At 46.6% G+C, this 19,800-nt stretch overlaps 1 protein-coding gene across 1 annotated transcript in view; it reads left to right on the forward strand.

Annotated features, from left to right (window-relative positions):
* Positions 1-542: 542 nt before the first annotated feature.
* Positions 543-19,800, forward strand: part of BTBD11 (BTB (POZ) domain containing 11) — a 196,180-nt gene continuing 176,922 nt past the window's right edge. The window contains exon 1 of the mRNA XM_009881989.1: positions 543-606. Coding sequence (XP_009880291.1) covers positions 543-606 — 64 coding nt within the window. The remainder of the gene's footprint in view (positions 607-19,800) is intronic.

Genomic DNA, 19,800 nt, shown 5'->3' on the forward strand with positions numbered 1-19,800 from the left:
GTTCTCCTTAAAATTAGTGGGCTTTTCATAGTCAATATGTTAATCTCCTAATGCACCACAGCAGGCGTCTGGAATAAATCTAACGAGACAGTTTACACTGTGCTTCCTTTCAGGGTGGTTAGAGGCGAGGGAGCACTTGTGGCAAGAACTGATGTGGTGCAGGGTTTGACAGCATCTTTCCACACCTAGTTGTTGCTTTTGTGGAGGAGGGAGGAGCAGAAGCTCCCAGTATGGCTCCCGGTATGGCTTCTTAGCTTCTTCCCATCAGGGGTCTGAGCCCCTGCTCCATTTCCCCTAGTGTGTCCAGGGTGGCAGAGTTTTCCTTTGCCACCTTCTCCTGGAAGAAAAGGAGAAACCTGGTAGAAGAGATTTACTTTGTCCCTCTGAGGCAGAAAATAGTTTGTTCCACCCTCCAAGCCTAGAGGTACCTATGCCAGAGGAGCGCATTGCGTGCTCCATCCAACAGGGCAGCCGCTGGGAATGCTCTCAGCACCACGTCTGATAGCAGCCTACGTGCTAAAGCTGACAGTCTCTCTGGACGGATGGTTGTAATAACTTTGCACTTTGTGGCTGTCGCCGTTTTTATCCTCCCGACCCACCCGGGAGGTAAGGAAGTGCTGTTAGTTATTTTATGGGGAGAAACTGAGCCACGGCATGATGAGGCCACACAGGGAGCCTGCAGCAGAACCACTCAGCTATCAGACCCTCCTCTCCTTCGTTATCAGCTCTGCCTGATACGTGTGCATAATTAGGATATGGGGAAATGGCTCCTGAGTGACTGTGAAGAGTGGGAAGGAGCCAGGGAAATGGGAACAGCGGTGCCTGCTCCTGACATCAAAACTGGGCTGCCTGAAACCCTCAGTACACTGAATGATGACAGATTTGCTCCAGCACCATGTTTTCAGTGGAACAGATTTTTTCCCAGTTCTCTTGTTAGACTCTCAGTCTTGGTTTTCCAGCCACCGCCAACACTGTCTGGGCACAGGTCCATGTTTACTCTAGCTCCACAGCCAGAAATATGGTGATCTCTGGTTCATGCTAGTGTGTGGTTGTGCTGAATACATCAAAATGCGTCATCAAGAGTCACCGGCTACATACAGCATGGAGCCGTGGCAGGGAAATCAGAGAGTATATAGCACAACATTGAGGAGAGTAACAGCACTGGAAGCCAGAAGCTTGCCCTGAAGACTCTGAGGTTTAAAATCACTTTATCAGAAGGCCACTTCCTAAAGTAAAATGTTGATTTCAGAGCACCATGTTTTGATTTCTGGGCTGGATCAGGAGTACAGTTTATTTTACAAGAGCCAGTGGTACCAATTACAGCCCGAGACTTTCAGAGCAGCACAGGGGACTCAACCACACATCTTCCATTAATTATCTCTTGGCCAAGTTAGCTCTGCAATGATAGCACAAGTAATATGGCACAAGCTCATTTTCTGTCATTAAAATCAGCAGCTATGACCCTGATCCTTGCTGGGAGCACTTCTTAGTAAGAAGATGCTATTTTATCGCAGGCGCTTTTCGAAGAATGCCGTTTTAATGCCGGGCTGTGCTGAAGCAGAGCCCAGCTCCTGCTTTCTCAGACCTCCTGAAGCAAGGAAGAATGAAGAGCCTGCACGAGCCCTCTTATCAGTGCAGAGCCAGGACTAAGCGTGTCTTTGCTGACCTTCTTTTCCTCCTCTTGGTAGAACAAAGAAATTACCTTAGTTTCAAAAAGCTGACACGTAGGTACAGCTGGTAGGTATTAGCACTTCAGTTGTATATTGCTGGAATGCAAATAATTTGGCGGCTGTTGTTTTACTTGCTTGGCTCCTTGGTGTATATGCTTAAAAAGTCTTGGGAGCAAGTGCCCTGGATTCCAAATCCAACATTTTGGACTCCATAGTGGGAAAAGGGTGTTGCGGCTGTTGTCCACCTTCAGAAATTGCTTCAGCTTTTGGTGCTCCTGTTCCCTCTCCCTTCCTGCCATATAGTCTTTGGGGGCCAAAAAGCATCTATTTCTAGATAATGTCCAGTGCCCACCTCTATGCATTAAAACCCAGCAATGCACTAACCACTAGTAATGACAACTTATGGAGCAACTTGCTCCGCCAGACAACTCGCTTTGTAACTGAGAAAGAAAAAGCAAAAAATGCTCGGTTTGGAATAACCCCATAGTATGTGTGATATTGCCATTTTAAAAAGAAAAGGTAGACAAAACCAGCCACTGGAATTGGCCATATCCTTCTCTTACCCTTCACGAAAAGCAGTGCCAATGAATCGACGTGTGCATCCCTCAGTCCATCTGGCTGCCCGGAGCCTCTGAAGACGGCAGCTGGGCTGAAAGTGGGAAGGAGGTAACCTGCTGAGAGAAGGTGTCCAGATAATAAATTAGCCCCTAGAAAAGTAAAACCAAGAAGAAAGAAATTGCACTGTCCAAAAAGCAGAAGTTAAAAGGGACAGGATTACACTGTGTTAAGCAGCCTCCTCTGTTTGCAATTAGCACTAGGCATCAGAAGCAATAGAGCAAGTTTTCTACCAGCTCCTGGGAGGTGCTCCAGCAGGACGGACATGGAGATTGTGTGGCAGTGAGAAGCAGCTGATCCTCAGCATTTTAGGGGGGATTGTACCTGTACGAGTTTGTCCTGGCAGACACCAGCTGGAGAAGGTGCCACATGGCTCAGGTGGGGTCTGGAATCCTGTTAGGATGCTGTGTTAAATCAGGCAGTGTTAATGTAAGGCTCCGGTTTGAATTTCTTTCTGTGAATATCAATTTTTTTAAAAAAAATATTTTTAATTATTAGAGTTGTCACAGAGTGAGTCTGCTCTTTCCTTTACAGCAGCTATTCTAAGACCACTAGTAAGTCGACTCAGAAGATGCACTCCTCTGGGTGTGCAGGCACTGACAAGGACCTTACCCAAGAAGAGCTTTGTGCAGACAGAGCCTGACTGAAATCAGAGCAGTTGCATAAAAGCCTGGAGTTTCTCCCTCTCCTGGAGTCACAGTAAGATCAGAGGTGGGACTGTATACGAGTGCCTGCAGCCTGATTTCAATTGTGGGGTTATAAACATGCCTTGGACCTCTGCACGTTATCTGTGTGGCTCAGGGCTCTGGCGCACCCCTCTGAATTGTTGTCACAGCTAGGAGCATCTCTATCCCCACACTCGTTCACAGCTACAGGCACAGAAAAACAATCAATCTCTTGGGCTGACAAAACTGCAGAAGATAAAAGCTTCTGTTTCGAGGCCATCAAGGAAAAATATTGCACTTTCCTTCCTCCTTGGGCTACAGAACCTTTCCTAGAAGGGCTCTGTGACATGCTGCAGCAGGGCGCTGGGACTGGTTTCCCACCTGATGCCACAGGCATAAATGTGAGTGCAGGTGAGCAAAAGGCTGGTACTTCTTAACCAAACCATCATGGATGAAGAAATCATTATTTGACAGGAATGTCTTAAAGCAAAATACATTAAAGATTGTGACGAGGTGAGATGCTATAGCAGTGAGAACTGTACATATTTGCAGTGGGCTGTATCCAGCGAATGTTACACGAAAGCCAGGATTCCAGGAATAAGAGGAAACTGGTTTAAAGCTGATTTCTAATAAAACAAGGCTTACACAGTCATGTTATCTGTCTCTCTCTGCCTGTTTATACCCTCCCTCTTCTCCTCGATAACTTTTGCCTCCATTAGGGTCACTGTCCACTCTCAAAGACAGCGATGATCCCACCAGGTCTGCAAACACCAGCAAAGCACTGGGGAGAGACCTGGGGAAACACTGCCCGCAGACAGTCGACGTTCACACAGCTCCAGGCTCTGCTAGGGCCAGTGGCTGTGGCCAACCTCCCTACGGCTGCCCCGGCTTCTGGCTGATGTGAGCTTCTGGTGATGGTTTTCATCCTTTTCCCACGGGAATGACCTCTGCTTTTCTCCATTTCCTTGTGATGTACAGATGAATCTTCAAAGTCTATGACATCGGCTGGTCTCACAGATGACTTCCAGGCTTATTTTAGGGTCTGTTTTAAGCCAGGAGAAATATTGGTAGTGTCTGTGGCTGGTGTGGTCTCGCCTGGCTCTCATGCTCTCGGGAAGCCAGTTATCAGAGAGAATTTTAATGGCTCTTACAGGCTATATGAAAGACTAGTGATATCAGAGGGAATTCTTAAATAGACTTGTTCCAAGCTTTACACGGTGTATTTTTTTTGCCTTGCTGCAGAAATGTAAGCCCTAGTTGCGTGCTGCAAACCGGTACAGCTGATGGGTGCTCTGGGGAAGTGATGCTTGGGAGAAGCTTCCCTCTGTTGCTGGTTCTGCCCAAGGGGTGGGTTTGCATTTGCTGCTCGCAATGATAACCTGGCTCATGGGCTGTGGTCCTTTCCTGCGAAAGGGCTGCACATCGCACTACCCCTTGTCCTCCTGGATGGAGCCATTGCTGGATTTGTGCCTTAAAAGCTGAGTGCTGGCAAGGGGAGAGAGGAAGATCAATAATCCTCAATAAAGGGATAAGTAAGATAGTGGCTTAAGGGAAAGCTCCAGAGAGCTTATAGTTATCATTAGGAGGGACAAGCAGTGATGTCTTATTGGCATATCTCATTAGAAATTGCTGGGAGCTACTGGACTGGACAGTTGCTTCAAATGCCAGCAACCCCGGGGGAGCTGGATGTAAACGTTGTAATTGATATAAGGATGGAAGCTGCTCCACTACAAAGTGACATTTCAGATATTGTGGGAACGGATGATGTGAAACATCCTCAATGAGATCTGTTTCCCTCAACTCTTTTGACTCCTATCAGAGGTGCATGTTCGAGCTTTTCTCTGGGCAGATGGCTTCTGCAAATAGAACCGGCTTTGAAATACGAAGTTTTGCTGAATTCATTATATGCCTTCTGACTTCAAAGCTTTGCACTTTCCTCTTTAGTTTTAAATAGAGCCACTTGGCTGCTTTCAGGCCTGTTCCATTTGAGACGGGTGCTGCAGTGGATGTCACCGGTGAAGCGCAGCAGCAGTGGAAGAGCTATTCGGGGTGCACTGAGCAGCAGTGTGCCTACCCAGAGCTGCATCTCACCTCTGCCCACATCTGGCCAGGAGGCACATGGTCCCTACAGTTATGTGGGACTTGAGGGTGCTCTCCCTGTCGGGGACTTTCCTGATTTTCTCATTCCTCAGCAAGGGGGATGGCTGCACTAGCCTGTCCCTGCACCTCCAGCTCTCCTGGGAGATACAGGGCACTGTGCAGAGGAGGACAGGATGGGGTGGTGATGGTGTTTACAACAGGAGTTGTTCTGCCCAGCTTGGCACAAGTCCTCTTCACTGAGGACTTCACAACAGGAAGCTTCTTCCCCAGGAGGGAGGATCTATATGACAGGCTGAGAGAGTTGAGGTTGTTCAGCCTGGAGAAGAGAAGATTCCAGGGAGACCTTATTGCAGCCTTCCAGTACCTAAAGGGGGCCTACAGGAAAGCTGGGGAGGGACTTTTTACGAGGGCATGTAGTGACAGGACAAGGGGGAATGGCTTCAAACTGGAAGAAGGTAGATTTAGATTAGATATTAGGGAGAAATTTTTCACTCTGAGGGTGGTAAGGCACTGGAACAGGTTGCCCAGAGAAGTTGTTGAGGCCCCATCCCTGAAGGTGTTCAAGGCCAGGCTGGATGGGGCTTTGAGCAACCTGGTCTAGTGTGGAGTGTCCCTGTCTATGGCAGGGGGGTTGGAACTCGATGATCTTCAACGTCCCTTCCAACCTAAACCGTTCTGTGATTCTATATGAGTTAATCTTTAAGAATCTTTATATTGAATTTACCTTCTGGAGCGTGGTGGTTTTCCACCTCATCTTAGCAAGTGGATGCCAGGACTCAGAAGTTACTGTAAGCCCAAAGCTGTCTTCATTACTTTACTTTGGCTATAGGTACTTCAGTTCGACTGAAGTGACAGATTTTGGGTTTCACATCTCATTTTTACTTCTGAGGATGTGTTGGAGCTGCTCAAAGGGATACAAATTTGAGAGCTTTCTCTTTGTATCTGCTTGCTACACAGAGAGATGACAATTTGTTGGCCAAAAGTTTTCTTTGAAAGAAAATGTCGCTTTGGAGACTGAAATGTCAGCTTAGTCAAATTGTTCATATGCACAAAAGGGGGGAGAAACAAGCACCCAAACTTCAAAGCAGCTGAACCATTCGTTTCAACATCTTCTGATTTGCTACAACTTTATTTCAAGATCCTTCAGGTTCAGTTTGGAAGTTTTAAAGGCTCAAAGCCAATATATTCAGACTGAACAAAATGTTTGCTTCACCCACAATTTTTAGTTTTTTTTTTTTTTAGAACTGGCATCAAACTGAAAACCAATTACTTGGCCTGTTCAGGTTGTCTACCACATCTAAGTAAGTTGGAGGCAGAACTTGCTAAACTGAAAAGCGTTTAGGCAGAAAAAGTTCTTCATTTGTACCTCAGCTCTCAGCAGCTGGGTCCTTTATGGATGCCCTAAAAAAGCGGTGTATTTTGACTTTCAGCATTCCTCCGTATACTCTTGAACTGAGAAGCTTCTGTGGGATTTTTGTCTTATCAGCGGTACATTATTAAAATGTCAACTCTTGCCAAACCTTTATCATTTCATTGGGAGGACTATTCTTAATTTCAGCCCTGGAGTTGAGTTGTGTGTGGTTTGATCATCTGTTCCTCCTTTCATACAGATGCTATCAACATGGGCAGCAGAGCAGCCCTGTCACACAGGATTAATGGCAGAACGTGGTGTTGCTTGTGGAAGCAAAGTAAGTAAAGGTGAACAGTAATATCATACCATATGAATAAACACTGAGATTGGAATAATTTCTCTAAATGTTTCAGCATCTGAAGTACAAAGTAATAACCCTGTCAGGAATGATATTCACTGCTCTCTCATGTGGCTGTGATGGAATTAGTGGCAGCCTCCCGGGAAGAACGCAGGTATATCAGTGGTGGAAACCCAATGTGCAGTTGTGTTAAAGCAAAAAGCAAACAAATCCCTTGGTCACAGTACGGGGGGAGAAACCTGATACTACTTGGAAAATCAGCACTGCTTTGAATATGGCATTTATCTTGGTTTCCTCATGAGAAGGATAATGCAAAAATGGGAGAGAGAGATATATGTATTTGTATATCAGACAAAATGTGCTGTAGAATTTGGTAGAAGATGAAAATCAGAGTCTGTAAAATCTATAATTAGGGTAGGAAGATATCAAACAGTGGGCAATGAGGAAAGACTTACTGAGTACTCGCTGCCTTAATACAAACTCAAGAAGGGGCAAAGCCTCAACAAAGGATGTGACTTAAAAATATTCCAGTTCATCTCACAAAACCAGAAACAATTCTGTGGCATTACCACGGTGAAGGGAGGTTACTTAGCCACTTTTCAAATTTGTTAAACTATTTGCCTCTAGGTTTCCATGTGCATTCATTTTTAGAGGCACCAGCCAAAAGATTTTTGATGCTGAGAAAATTGTAAAAAAACCTAGCTCTTCCTAGCTGCCCCAAGGTCAGTGCTTAGAGCGTTTAAATTTTGGAAATGTCAGGTCGAGGCACTTGCATAGAAAAAACAGATGCTCAATTACACTGTTTATCCTATCTACTCGCAAACATGTTAAACCCTAGTCATCTTTGAAATAAAATCTTTCTCCGCAACATATTGCTGCCCAGTAGCATGTGTCACAGAGCATATTTAAGATTTCTTTGGAAGACGCCAAGATCAGCCGCTGCCAGAAATCAGATATTCAATTAAACACTCTCATGCTTCAAGCCAGTATGGCAAGAGTACCTCTTCATGAAAAAATTGCTGCTGTGGAACAGCTGGGATTAAGTGATTACGGAGAGAGAATTTTTGCATCAGCAATGTGGCCCCTTGCGTGTATGTAACAGTAGGATCTGAAGCGGATGGCCATGAAGCTCGGTGAATGTCTGATGTTGACCATGAATGCACTTTTCCAGTCTCCAACCATGATCTAGCCTGTCCTTGGAAAACCAAAGGAGAGATAAAAAGTAGCTGTACTGAGGTGATGGCTTTGCAAGAAGCACTTGCGCTCTGGCTATGGCTTTGCAAGAAGTGGCTGTGCCGAGGCTGTGGCTCTGAACATTGTTTCTGACCGTGCAGGTTTGTGCCTTCAGTGTTTCTCCACCCTTCTCCAAGGCTGGCCATGTCCACACATAGGGCTGTCCCAGCACTGAACTGTCTCACAGAGCGGAGGTCACGCCTTCCCCCTTCCCCTTTTTGCTTTCTCCCAGTTACTTTTCCCACCAGCTCAGCTCTCTGGTCCCATTTGCGGTGCAGCTGGTGACCCAGCATGGCTGCGGATTACCAGGCTGGGGATCAATCTCCCAAGGGAACAGAAGATTTTCTGTGCCTGTGGGTGGATGTGTGAAGCATAGGCTGTTTTATTTGCCTTTGGATCTAACTTTCTTGGTTTAGGTATTGTCAAACAGCTGAAAGGACTGACATTAGCCGCCTGGTTCCCATTAGTGAAGCCACTTTAAAATCTTGTTGCAATCACTTTGTTTTCTAACATGTAACTAAAGGCCTTTTTACCATTCCTTTACACGATGGCTGCTTTCTACAGTCTGAGCCAGGCAAACCAAAATCAGGCATATGGATCTTGCTGATATGGGTATTTTGAAACACTTTCCAAATACTTTTGCCAGTGACTGCAGAAAAGCTTTTATATCAGTAAGAATGTGTATATTGGGTTTTCTTCCAGAAGCTGTGAGAGGGGCACAATATGTGCTGCCGGATTATTTTACCAACTGAATAAATGTCATCTCTTTTTCAAATAAGAAACCTGGACTATGGCAGAAGAAGTGTTTCACTATATAAATGAGTTCTACACACCCTGAGCAGGAACTCAGTGCCTTCGCTGGGTAGAGATGCTTGGATATAGGCAGAAAAAGCATCCCAATATTTTTTTTTTTGGCAGATTTTACCTGTCCAGTACTGCACATAGGTTCCCCCCCACCCCACCCCTTGGCTGAACTGGCTTTTTAAAGTAGCAGCTGAGACCAAGGGGAATATGTGAGGCCTGAGAGGAAAAAGAAATCTTTAACGAAATCTCAGGCTGGGCCTCTGATTTTGGGCTATGTGGCTGAAAATGTGAATCCTGGACTTTTGCGTGCCCCCCCTGGGGGATGATTAGGCTATATGCTGTTTTATATGAGGTGATGGGTTATTGTAGTCAAAAGTCTCACTGAGATACGTAGTCTTTCTATCTGCTGGTATGTCATTGGGGTATTTTTCCTTCATAGGATGAGAATGTATCAGGAAGCCGCAGGTCTCCTCGAGAAATGTAGTGTACAACGAAGGTATCGTGTTAAAATGAAGCCTTCTGCCCCTAGTTAGGAGATTACTTAGGTGCTGTGCTCTGCAGCTCTGCAAAAGTCGTATACAGCAGCTGAAATGCCCTAGGATGGACTGTAGTAGCCACCTTGGTGCTTAGGAACCAGCCTGGGGTAAGCTGTGTGTGTTCCCTGAAGTGAAATGTCGCGTGAACCCTGTTGAGCTTGTCCTTGAAGACAGCTACCATGCCGACCTTGCTGTGCTCGGTGAGGCTACCATGGATTTACTGTGCAGATGGTGACCGCAGGGAGTCCATCTCCTAAATGTTCATCCGGACACCCGAGCCAGCGGTGCTGTGCAGTGAACGCAGTGTCCTGTGACTGTGGAGGCTGTGGAGCCAGTTTCTCCACTGATCTCTTTTTAGAAGAAAACATCTGTATAAACCTATTCCTCTCCTTCCTCGCTGTAGGACTTTGGAAAAGGTAGAGTAGTGCCTACCACCCTGCAGCTCTGTGGCTGCTGGGATGGGAGCTGGGTGGTGTGGGGCCACCACGGATGCTGGTACCCACAGCAGATGCTGGTACCCGTGGCAGAGGCTGGTACCCACCGCCTGGGGCAAGTCTGCAGCACATAACTGCTCTCTGCACACCAGCAGATAAAGCACTTCTGTTGCACACCCTTGTTAAAAATGCACGGGTTGTGGCATTGTAAGAATGAAATCGATGCATTTCCGTTTGACTATTGTAAGTGTGTTTTGCTTTTGTGGGTAGCTCCTCTAAGGCTTTAATTGGCGTTGTCTGGTGATGACCAGGGTGTAGGGTGAGAGCAGGAAGCAGATGATTTCTCAACCACAAAGTAGCAAGTGGCTTTGGGCTGGCTTTTAGCAGAGCGTAGGATTAGGCTGGTTTCTTCTTAACCTTTCCTAGAAAAACCTTGAATTCTTTCTTCAGTTTACCTCTTTGCTCAATGGAGTACAGGAGGTGTTAGTTCATTTGAGCTTGCACGGAGGTTAGTTTGGGATTTTTCTTTCCCATTGTCAGCAAATGGTACAGTGCTTTTGTTCCCAGACAGTTTTTAATTTTTAAAGCTGATGAGTGCTGCACTTTGACAGAGTGTTAAACATTTAGATGCACTGGTAGGGTGCCTTCTTCATATCAAACTCAGATGGCTCATCTGCAAAAATAACGCCCAAAACAAACTGAAAACAATTCTCTTCATATGCAGAAAACTCAGCCAAAAAAACTTTCTTCCTCTGTGATCAAAGCAGGAACTATGTAGTTTGGTTTGTGCAATGGGGTTAGATTTTTCTACCTCCCTGTAACATAGCTTCAGTCAGTTGTCAGCCAAGAGATATGTTTGGATTTTTCATCCCCATGTGGATTTGTGGGAACATGCACTAGGAGACCAGATCAACATTGTAATAGTGCCTGCATTGATCTAACACAGTGTTTATGTGGACTCCAGCCATCATTCATTTCTTCTCCAGCATCCAGAGGCTATAATGGATTATTTTATACAATAATCATGATAGTACTTAGCTGTTGTCTAGCATTTGCAAGGCATTTTATGAAGGAGGTCAATATAATTATCTCTATTTTACAGCTGGAAAATAAAGGCACAGAGACACAAAGTGAGTTGTCCAGGTCCACGAGCACCACAGCAGTGATGGGACTAGGGAGAGGATCCAGGTCCCTGAAAGGCTCTGGCTCGTGCATCCTGGCCACGCTGCTAAAATGAGCCCTCTCTTTTCCACTCAGGTAGGACTGTGCAGGGTCAGCCCCCTGTGGCTCCAGGATCAGCACCCACCCCGGAGACCCACAGCCCAGGAGGGGGTATCTCCCCAAGAGCACATGGCTGCTGAAGGATACAGACTGTGTGGTTTTCCCAAAAAAACTATTGCTCTTTCCTTTGGTCACTGCAATGACTGTGTGGACGTGGGTGCAAAAGGGAAGCATCTGCGTCTTCCCTCTCCCAGTTGTCTTTTCTCTTTGGGAATTCCCATCACTGAGATTTCACTGGAGCCTCACTGGTGTCTGGGATATCTGCCCTGGCAGCTCCTTTTTCCACCAACTCACTGCATTTTCACCTCTCCTGCAGCCGCTTCCTCTGGTGGCCCAAGGGAATCGATCCTGTCCTTCCTCACCCCCTTCTCTCACCCAGTCCAAGGGGATTTGGCAGCCCAGCACAGCCACCTGCGACAACTCCATCCCTCCCAGCCCATCCACAGCAGCTCCCTGATGAGGTGCGAGAATACGGGCGTTTCCTAACATTAGGCTGAAATTAAGATCTGAAGCCAGATGAAGGCGGTGGGCTGTCACTATCACCACAAAGCTTCTGCGCTTGAGGGCAACAGACTTTGCACATTCAGAATCTGTGGAAAGCTTATCTCATTGCCTTCAACTTAGTAAAAAAAAAAAAAAAAAAAAAATCAGAAAGTTAGTCTTCAATAGGTCCTAAACTATCCACGCTTACAAACTGGGCCCCACCTGGCTTGTGCTGTGTTTGCAGCATATGTTTGACAGCTACTTATGGGCACGTTCCTGCACACAAGCCCTGCCCACAGGGGGCAGGAGCATGGGCTAAGTGTGTCATTAGCTCTTCCCTTCCACAGTCCTTGTAACTACAGGATAAAACTGTGTATGTGATTAACCCACACCTCCTCCCAGGCCCAGAGTGGACTCCTGTCCTGTATTTACAGTCTCCCGTTTCAGCATCCAGCAGCTGCCAAGTGTGAGCCCTTCCCAACCTCTGCTTCGGGTACTGGAAATGTTATTTTTCCCTTTGCAGCTGACATCAGCGTATGCCTGGCATCAACGTATATCAAGGTATCCAACAGGGGCCTCTGAAAGGAGAAAAAGTTGTTTGTTTGGAAAGGTGTTTTGGCAGGTTTCTAAATTAGGTACAGGGCATTTGAGAGTTTGTGATGTGAAGCAGAAACGGCTCCCAGACTTTCCCCCTGCTTCTGCAGTGCTTGCTTCCCAAGCCTTTTGGCATATGTAAATGCAAGAAATACTTGAAATTACAAAAATTGGAAGAGGCATTTTGGTAGCTCGTATTTCTTCGAGTACATGGAACTTCAGTAGGTCGCTGGCTGGATAAAGTGGATAAAGCACAATCCCTGTGCAGACCATAAATAATTTGTCTACTCCCAGCAATGGGAGGGAAAAGGGGGGAGAGGGGGGAGAAAGCAGGGATTATGGGTCGATTAGAGGGAGAGATTTCCCACAAATACTTTATGATTTGCTCACACCTTCACCATGTGTGAAATCAGAGGTCCAGAATAACTTTCCAATTTCTGAAAAGCCAGTGACTCGATTCAAAAGCCGCAGCCAGTTAGCAGGAGATGTCTGCTCCCGTGTGGAGCCCACTGCCCTTGTGGGGCGAGCCCTTGATTTTATTAAACTGATCATAACCTCATGCAACAGCATTCCCCAAAGCAGATAGCTGGCCTTTCCCTTTCCGTCTTGCTGTACCCTCCATTTCCGAGTCACCAGGGTACCTACGCTGGACTGCGCTGCGCCACGTTGGGGCCCCACAGGATGATGAAACAGGTGATGAAATGCACCTCGTGATGGCGTTGGGAAATGTCAGTTCTTATCACCCTATGTTCTCTACTGTTAATCTTAAAAAAAAAAAAAAGGTTTGTATTATATGTTGCTATATTTACAATTTAATTTTTATTTTTTTTAACTGTAAACTTCTAGCAAGAATGCTCCCGTATCTCTCCCATGTATCAAGATACAGTTTGTTGTTGAACCTGGTAGAGTGCCGTGATGTAATATCTCTTGCGGAAAAAGGCTGACAGCAATATGAGTTTTACTGAAGTTAGCTTTTATTAGTTTTGAGGCAAGTTGGTTGGAGGGTTTTTTTGCTAATTTATTTATGGGCATTTCAGCAATACTTTTGGTCAGTCACGGAATGAACAGAATGCTGTAATGTTAAAAAAAAATGGAGCTTTCATCCGTTTTTGAAGGGAACTGCGAGGAAAACATGCAAAAGAAGTTGCAAGTGCTAGGACAAAGGAAAGGGAATGGCTCAATAGTGTTGAGTTCCTTAAATGTTATCTTGTGCCAAAAGTTTTTGTTTTCTTATTTTTAAGGGATGAATTATTGGAAGAAAAAAAAACCCTTCATATTGTAATTACTTCTTTTGTGTGCTTTTCTAGTGGTTTGCCTACAAATAGAAAGTTCTTACTTAATATCAGGGAATTGTATTAGTCTCTTATCTTAATTATGCTTTGTAATTGCATAGGCCGGCGGCTCACTAATGCCTGCCACGATTATTGCAGGGAGAAGGGGAAAAAAATCCTTGCCTGCTTAAACAAGAAAGGAGTGAGGTTGGGAACCTGTGTGCAAAGCCCCCTCTCCTGGAACTAGGTTGGAGGGCGGTGATGGAAGCGCTGCTCCTGCCCTGAGATGGCACGGACTGACCCACAGCCCGGGGCTCCTCGTTTCGCTGCCCACCCATGAGATGGTGTGGTACCAAGTGAAAAATTGCATGTAAGACTACGTGTGAATGACAGTACCATGAAGAATCACATCTAAAACCTCACAAAATTCTTATTTTCTTTTAAAATCAGGACTGACTTTTAAATTGCAAACAAGGACTAATGAACACAACACCCCAGGAGAGATCAGATGCACTGCGTAGCGCACCGGGGTCCAAGTGAGCGCCAGACCCAGCTTGTCACCTCCTCGCAGCATCAGGATGCCACAAGCAGAGTTGATTAACTGTGGGGCTGAGCCCCTGCAAACAGCCAACAAGTTTCTGAGCACTCCACTCCTTGAGGAGACAAAACTGTCGTTCCTGAGCTAGCAAGTAGGAAGAGGATTTCAGGGGTGGTGGACAGACAGGGAGAAGCAATTACTTAAAACGGTAGAGTCGCTTAAACAATTTTTATGCCGGACATCCTCCCAGGCGAAGGGCTGGCTAACTCGACAGCCACTGCTGATCTCAAGCACGTTTGTCACTTTAGATTTCACCTTTACATTGTTTTCTCATACAGCCATATATCTGTTACGCGGGTTTGCTGTGTCTTGGGTGGGAATGGAAAATACCACTGGCTGAACAGTCTTTCCTTGTTGCCGTTCTCTGGGAAGCCTGCTATTCCTGTTTCTTCTGGTTCTCATCAAAATGTAGTATGTATGTATAATCTTATTGCACACAAAGCATGCAAACAGTGTTCTGCTTTTTGGGAGTGGTATAGTGAATTGAGAAGCACCTACATCGGCCGGCTGGGGGATAACGACATATATATTCTGCTTGGGTCTGTAAGCTTTTAGTACTGCCCAAGATAAAATGAGACAGAGGTAGCCAGTCCGGTCCACTAAGAAGGTTTGGGAGCATCTTTTTATTTTTCACACTTGTAGCAAATAAAAGGTTGGGTTAGATGTTAGGAAGGCTGTTTCAAGCAGTAAGATTATTTGGACTCAGACCATCCAGGGATGTTGTAGAGTCTTCATCAGGGATGGTTTTAAGAAGAGATGAGATTAAAACCTATCACAGTGTTCATGTAGACGTTGCAGGTGACCCTTAGAACAAAGGACGAGATCCAACATCTTGTAAAGACAGCACGTACTGCTGCGTTCACTGTGTGGACCTCTGAACCAAACTGCACTTGAGAACTGGTGGTAACACTCTTGGCTGGTGTGGGAGTAAGGGCTTAAACCCAAGGACTGCCTTGGGGGCTCCGGTCCCATCTCTGCAGCGCAGTATCTCATCTCGTACAGCTGCCAACGACAGACCCATGAGGAATTGAGCGATTACGAAGTACTCCTTCCCCCTGGCATAACCTCCTCGCTTCTGGCAAACAGCTGTTGGGAAACTTTCTGAGATGAAGATTGCATGCGCATCATTGTGTTTAATAGTTACCAGTGGCCTTAGCCTCCAGGAATTTGTCAGCTCCCTTTCTGAAACCATTTATGCTCTTGGCTTCCAAAACGTACCATGGCCATGGGCTCCACAGCTTCATTATATGCGGTGCGATTTGGTTTTGGCTCACAGTTTCTCTGAGTGTCCCCAGTTAGTGGCTTCTGAGAGATCCCGCATAACTGCTCCCATCCGTGCTGCGCACGAGTCTGCACATCTCTAATGGACCTCTGCTCAGCTCACGGGGGCATGTGGACTGCAGGAACAAAGTGTAGGAGGGTTTTGAGCACAGTGGGAAGTAGGAGCTGCTGCTTTTGCACAGCAGATGAATACAGCCGGCTGGCTGCTCCTGGCTAAGCAATAGTCGGCTGAAAGTCAGGGGCAGCCTTGCTCCTTAATGTCCGCAAGAAGAGCAGCTGATCGGCTGAACCTTGTCTCTCCATGGGGCAATAGCTCCTGCTGAGTCCTTGCCGGGGGTCCTAATGCAGCTAATTGCTGAAATCAGCAGGATGGAGCTGACTGGGGAAAAAGTAGGTGCTGCGGCCGTGTCTCCTTCCCTCCCACTCACGCAGGAGACACCATCAGTGCCTCCCTTCCAGCTGCAAGCCGGTGGCCTCATTGCGTCATTCATCCCCACTCCTTTCCGTGTTGTACGCCTTTGAGGAGCAACACCAGAGCCGTCTCCCTAAGCTTGCTTGGCTAAACACGTTGGCAGCAGTCGCCCAGTGGCCCTGCAGGGACGATGCTGCCTGGTGCCAGCGCTCCGTTCCTTCTTTGACGGGCGGTGCCTTTGCTGCAGACTGTACACACGCTGCACCCCAAGGGCTCCTCTGCCAGCGATGTGCATTTCACACCTGCTTTACAGGTACAAGATTACAGCCTTGCATTGTAAATTAACCCCCTGTGATTAGAAACATTAGCACTCCATCTTCCCCACCAATACAAGCAAGGTCCTGGTAAGGCTCCCGGCTTGTTCCTAGCAGTGGGAGATGGCACCGGGAGATCCTGCGAGTGCTGCTTTCGGTCTGAGCTGCTATTGCAGCGCAGCACATTGAATTTGGAATACAGAAATTGCATTGAGTGGCCTGATCCTCGGTATGTTCCTGTCCTGTCCGGCAGCCTGTTTGCTGTCTTGTTTTCCCCTACAGCTCTCCAGAAGGTGCGTTTGCCAGCAGCTGACTGGGTGGGGAAGGAAATAATTGCGCACTTACTGTTCTCCCCATGCAAACTCCAACTTCCCATTCACTTAAATTTGCCCTGAGCACCTTTTTAAAATGTGGTTCAATTTCCCTCTTTCGGAGTTTTTGCTGGCACTTATCATCCTGGAATGGTACTTAATCAGTCCCTGTCTGAATTCTCTGTCAGTGTAATTGATGTCCACGTCTCCAACAAGCTGAAAATTGTTTCCCCACCCCCAGTCTTTGCCACACAAAGGGACTTTGTTTTCTGCAGTGGATTGTTTATGTCTAATAGGCAAAGGACCCCAGTGGAGCGGAATACAGCTGCAGACACCTGCCTTTCAGCCCAGGGCAGCAGAGGTGTGGTGCCCTTTCCAGATTAAAGCTGAGGACTGTCTCCAGAGCTCACCCCATGCAGGCACTGGACTTGTTGCCAGGGTGTGTTTCCCTCCAAACTGTTTGATCCCGTCTTTTCCCAGGGCGGTTTCAAGAACGAAGTCACTCTGTCTCAGGAGCGCTTTCAGATGTCCTTCCAAATCACGCTGAAGCTCACTTTGGGATGCAGCAGCCAAGGTATCCGCACTCAGGCAAGGTGAGATCCTTCAGGCATAGAAGATCACCAGAGATCCTGAATGGCCACTCTGCACAGATCCGAACTTCCAGCCCTTTCAATGAGAACGTAATTATTCTTCTGAAGATGTGAGTCAGAAGCTCTCCCTGATCCTTTTGAAAGTTTAACCCAGCCCGGTGCTGCTGACAAGCCTTTGCTGTGTCCAAGTGTCGCAACATCTTCTGAACTGGTAGCGTGACCGGGAATCAAACCACCATGTGTGAAGTGATGTACATCTCGCTGGGACTATAAAATCTCTAGTAAAGCCCAATATTTTGCTTTCCAAATTAAAACAAAAATAAACCCAACATCTTTTGAAGTAGAAACTAGCTCTGAGTCAGTAGTATGAATGCCTGAGTCTGCACACAGCCTGAGACAATTGTCCACTTCTCATTTCTCCTGCTCATCTCAATGTGTGGTTAATGCTGTCGCCTAAAAACAATGCTTCAGAGGTCAACAACTAGCCTAGGGCTGGCATTGACCTCTGAAGCACCATTTCTTACAAAGGCTGGTGAATAAATCACCCGGCTCACTTGTTCCATCCTCCCCGGATGCCCACCTTGTGTCTTCTTGAAGCCCAACAAACCCTTTGCTACAAAACTTCCCAAACTTGGACTTTCCTTGAATCTGACCTCCTGTCACATGTGCTCAGCGTGAGCAATTGTGGCACTTTGTGAAAGCACAGGGACAGACTCAAGTGAATGGATTTTGTTAGAAAAACAAATAACCTGAGGGGTTCGGTCCTGGTGGTGCATTCCTTCTCCTACCAAATGGAAACGTGACTTTTGAGCAGCCACTGCACTGAAGTGCTGAAGACACCAGAGGGCTCTACTGCGAGACGTACAGCTGGATCGCCACAAAGTCCACAGGATTTTGCTCTCAAGGCACGCTCTCAGTTTTTAGGATCCCCCCCTGCCGTCAAAGACTAGCTGCTGCCGGCAGTGTGGGCCTGAACTTCTTATTTACAGCATGACAGTGGCTCTAGTTCAGGTTGTTTCTGTCCTCAGCTCTGCTCTTTTTTATCAGGATACAGTGCCGTCCAGGATTTCTGTGGAAACCTGTTATCCACAGTATAACTCGTGGAAGGACCAAGGCTATGCTGAGAAACCAGTTTCTGACAGCACTTGACTTAATCTGGAAGACAACCCCTTCTCCCAGTGTTTTCGGTGGTGTCATGGTTTTCCCCAACCTGTTTGCCAAATGAGCCTACCTGTAGTTGCGTTTGTGCCTTTCCTACAGGAAGTTTATGTTGAAGGATCGCCAGGCTTCGCTCACTTGGACGGGGAAATCTCTTACATGACTCGCCTTGTCTGCTCAAGAATTTTGGCCGCCTCTGTTGGCATGATAGAGAAATGTGTTTGCTAGGCTTTTATCCTTAAAGGGATAGAATTTCGCTGGTATTTTACACTTAAAAGGATATAACGTTTCTTCAAAAACACAACGCACATGCATATACGTTCTCAGCCTGTTGCCTGGGATATTAGCCAGGCAACTCCTAATAACACTAAAGCCCAGCAATGTAAGATTAAAATACATTTGTTGGGGATAAATTGGCCTTATATTGCACAAGGAATCTTAATGTGCATAGGAAATGCACCCTAAGCCCAATACAAATCTTACTTGTCAAAGTCTTTGTGATACTTAGGGGGTTAATTCCAAGAATGTCTAAGGGCTTTATTGTACTTGTTTTAATTATTTGGAAATTGCTCTTCCTGACTCCAGTGATGCCTGTTATTCTTACGTGGCAATTTCTGCTCAGTTTCAAAACATCTTGACTGCCTCATGCTGTTTGTGTGTGTGCCTCTGCCGCCTTTCATTTGTTTATAGCAACATCAGGAAACTGCTGCTGTGAAAAACCAGTGAGGGCTGGAGTGGGACACCAATTTACGTGCCTGAGGAACGGCAGTGGTGGATGTAAGGGAGACATACTTCACACCTCGCTGTTCCCAGCCGAGAGTGTCAGAGGACTCGGTGCGTAGGGACACAGTAGGCCGTACTCTGCCCAGAGCCTCACTGGGCCGATGCCGGATGAACATGTTGTCCTGATTTGAGCAACACAGGATTCATTTCTTTCTTGGTAATTTTACTTTTCAGTAATGTCTCTTCTAATGCTCAGGAAAACTGCATTTTTAGAAGACTCCAGTGTCTGGATTTGTGAAAATATTTACTTTATAGCCAGCTATGGTATGCAGTTTTCAAAGTCTCAGTGTTTTTGAGCTCGCCAGGTGCGGGGACAAGGAGCAGTGAGACTCAGGCACTTGACCCAAGCTGGCCAACGGGATTATTTCATACTATGAATGTCACACTCAATATACATTAGAAAGTTCACTGAGGAGTTTCTGCTCTTCTATTATGGCTGCGATCCTGAGAGCTTCTTGCCCTGGCGCCAGACCCCTGAGGCCTTCCCTTCCTCCCAAAGCCGTAGCGCTGGTGGTGTCCGACATTTGCTGTCACCGCAGGGAGCGCACAGCTTCTACTGATAGAATTGGATGAGTAAAATCCTTGTATATTTTATATTGGTCTTGGGATCAATATTGGTTCTTTAGTGTTGTTAATGTTAATTATTTAGCATAATTTTATTAAATCTGTTTACATTTGAACCCCTGGGGTTTCCTTGTTTTTTTCCCCGATTCCTCTTCCCGGGTGGAGAGAGGTCATCGGGTGAGAGAATAATTGTCTAAACGACAATAAATCCTTGTGGGTTCTTCAAACCGTAACACGTGTCTTCATTTTGCAGCGGGCAAAGTCCGCGCTTTCGGGACTGGACCGCGGGGTCTCCGCGCAGACGGGAGGGAACTACAGCCCCGCGGGACCGCGACAGTCCGGGGATAGCGGCGGCGGAGCAGCGCCGGGCGGCACCGCTCGCCCCCTCCCGCCC

The sequence above is a fragment of the Charadrius vociferus genome, unplaced genomic scaffold (genome assembly GCF_000708025.1).
Source record: "Charadrius vociferus isolate BGI_N301 unplaced genomic scaffold, ASM70802v2 scaffold883, whole genome shotgun sequence".
Classification (NCBI taxonomy): domain Eukaryota; kingdom Metazoa; phylum Chordata; class Aves; order Charadriiformes; family Charadriidae; genus Charadrius; species Charadrius vociferus.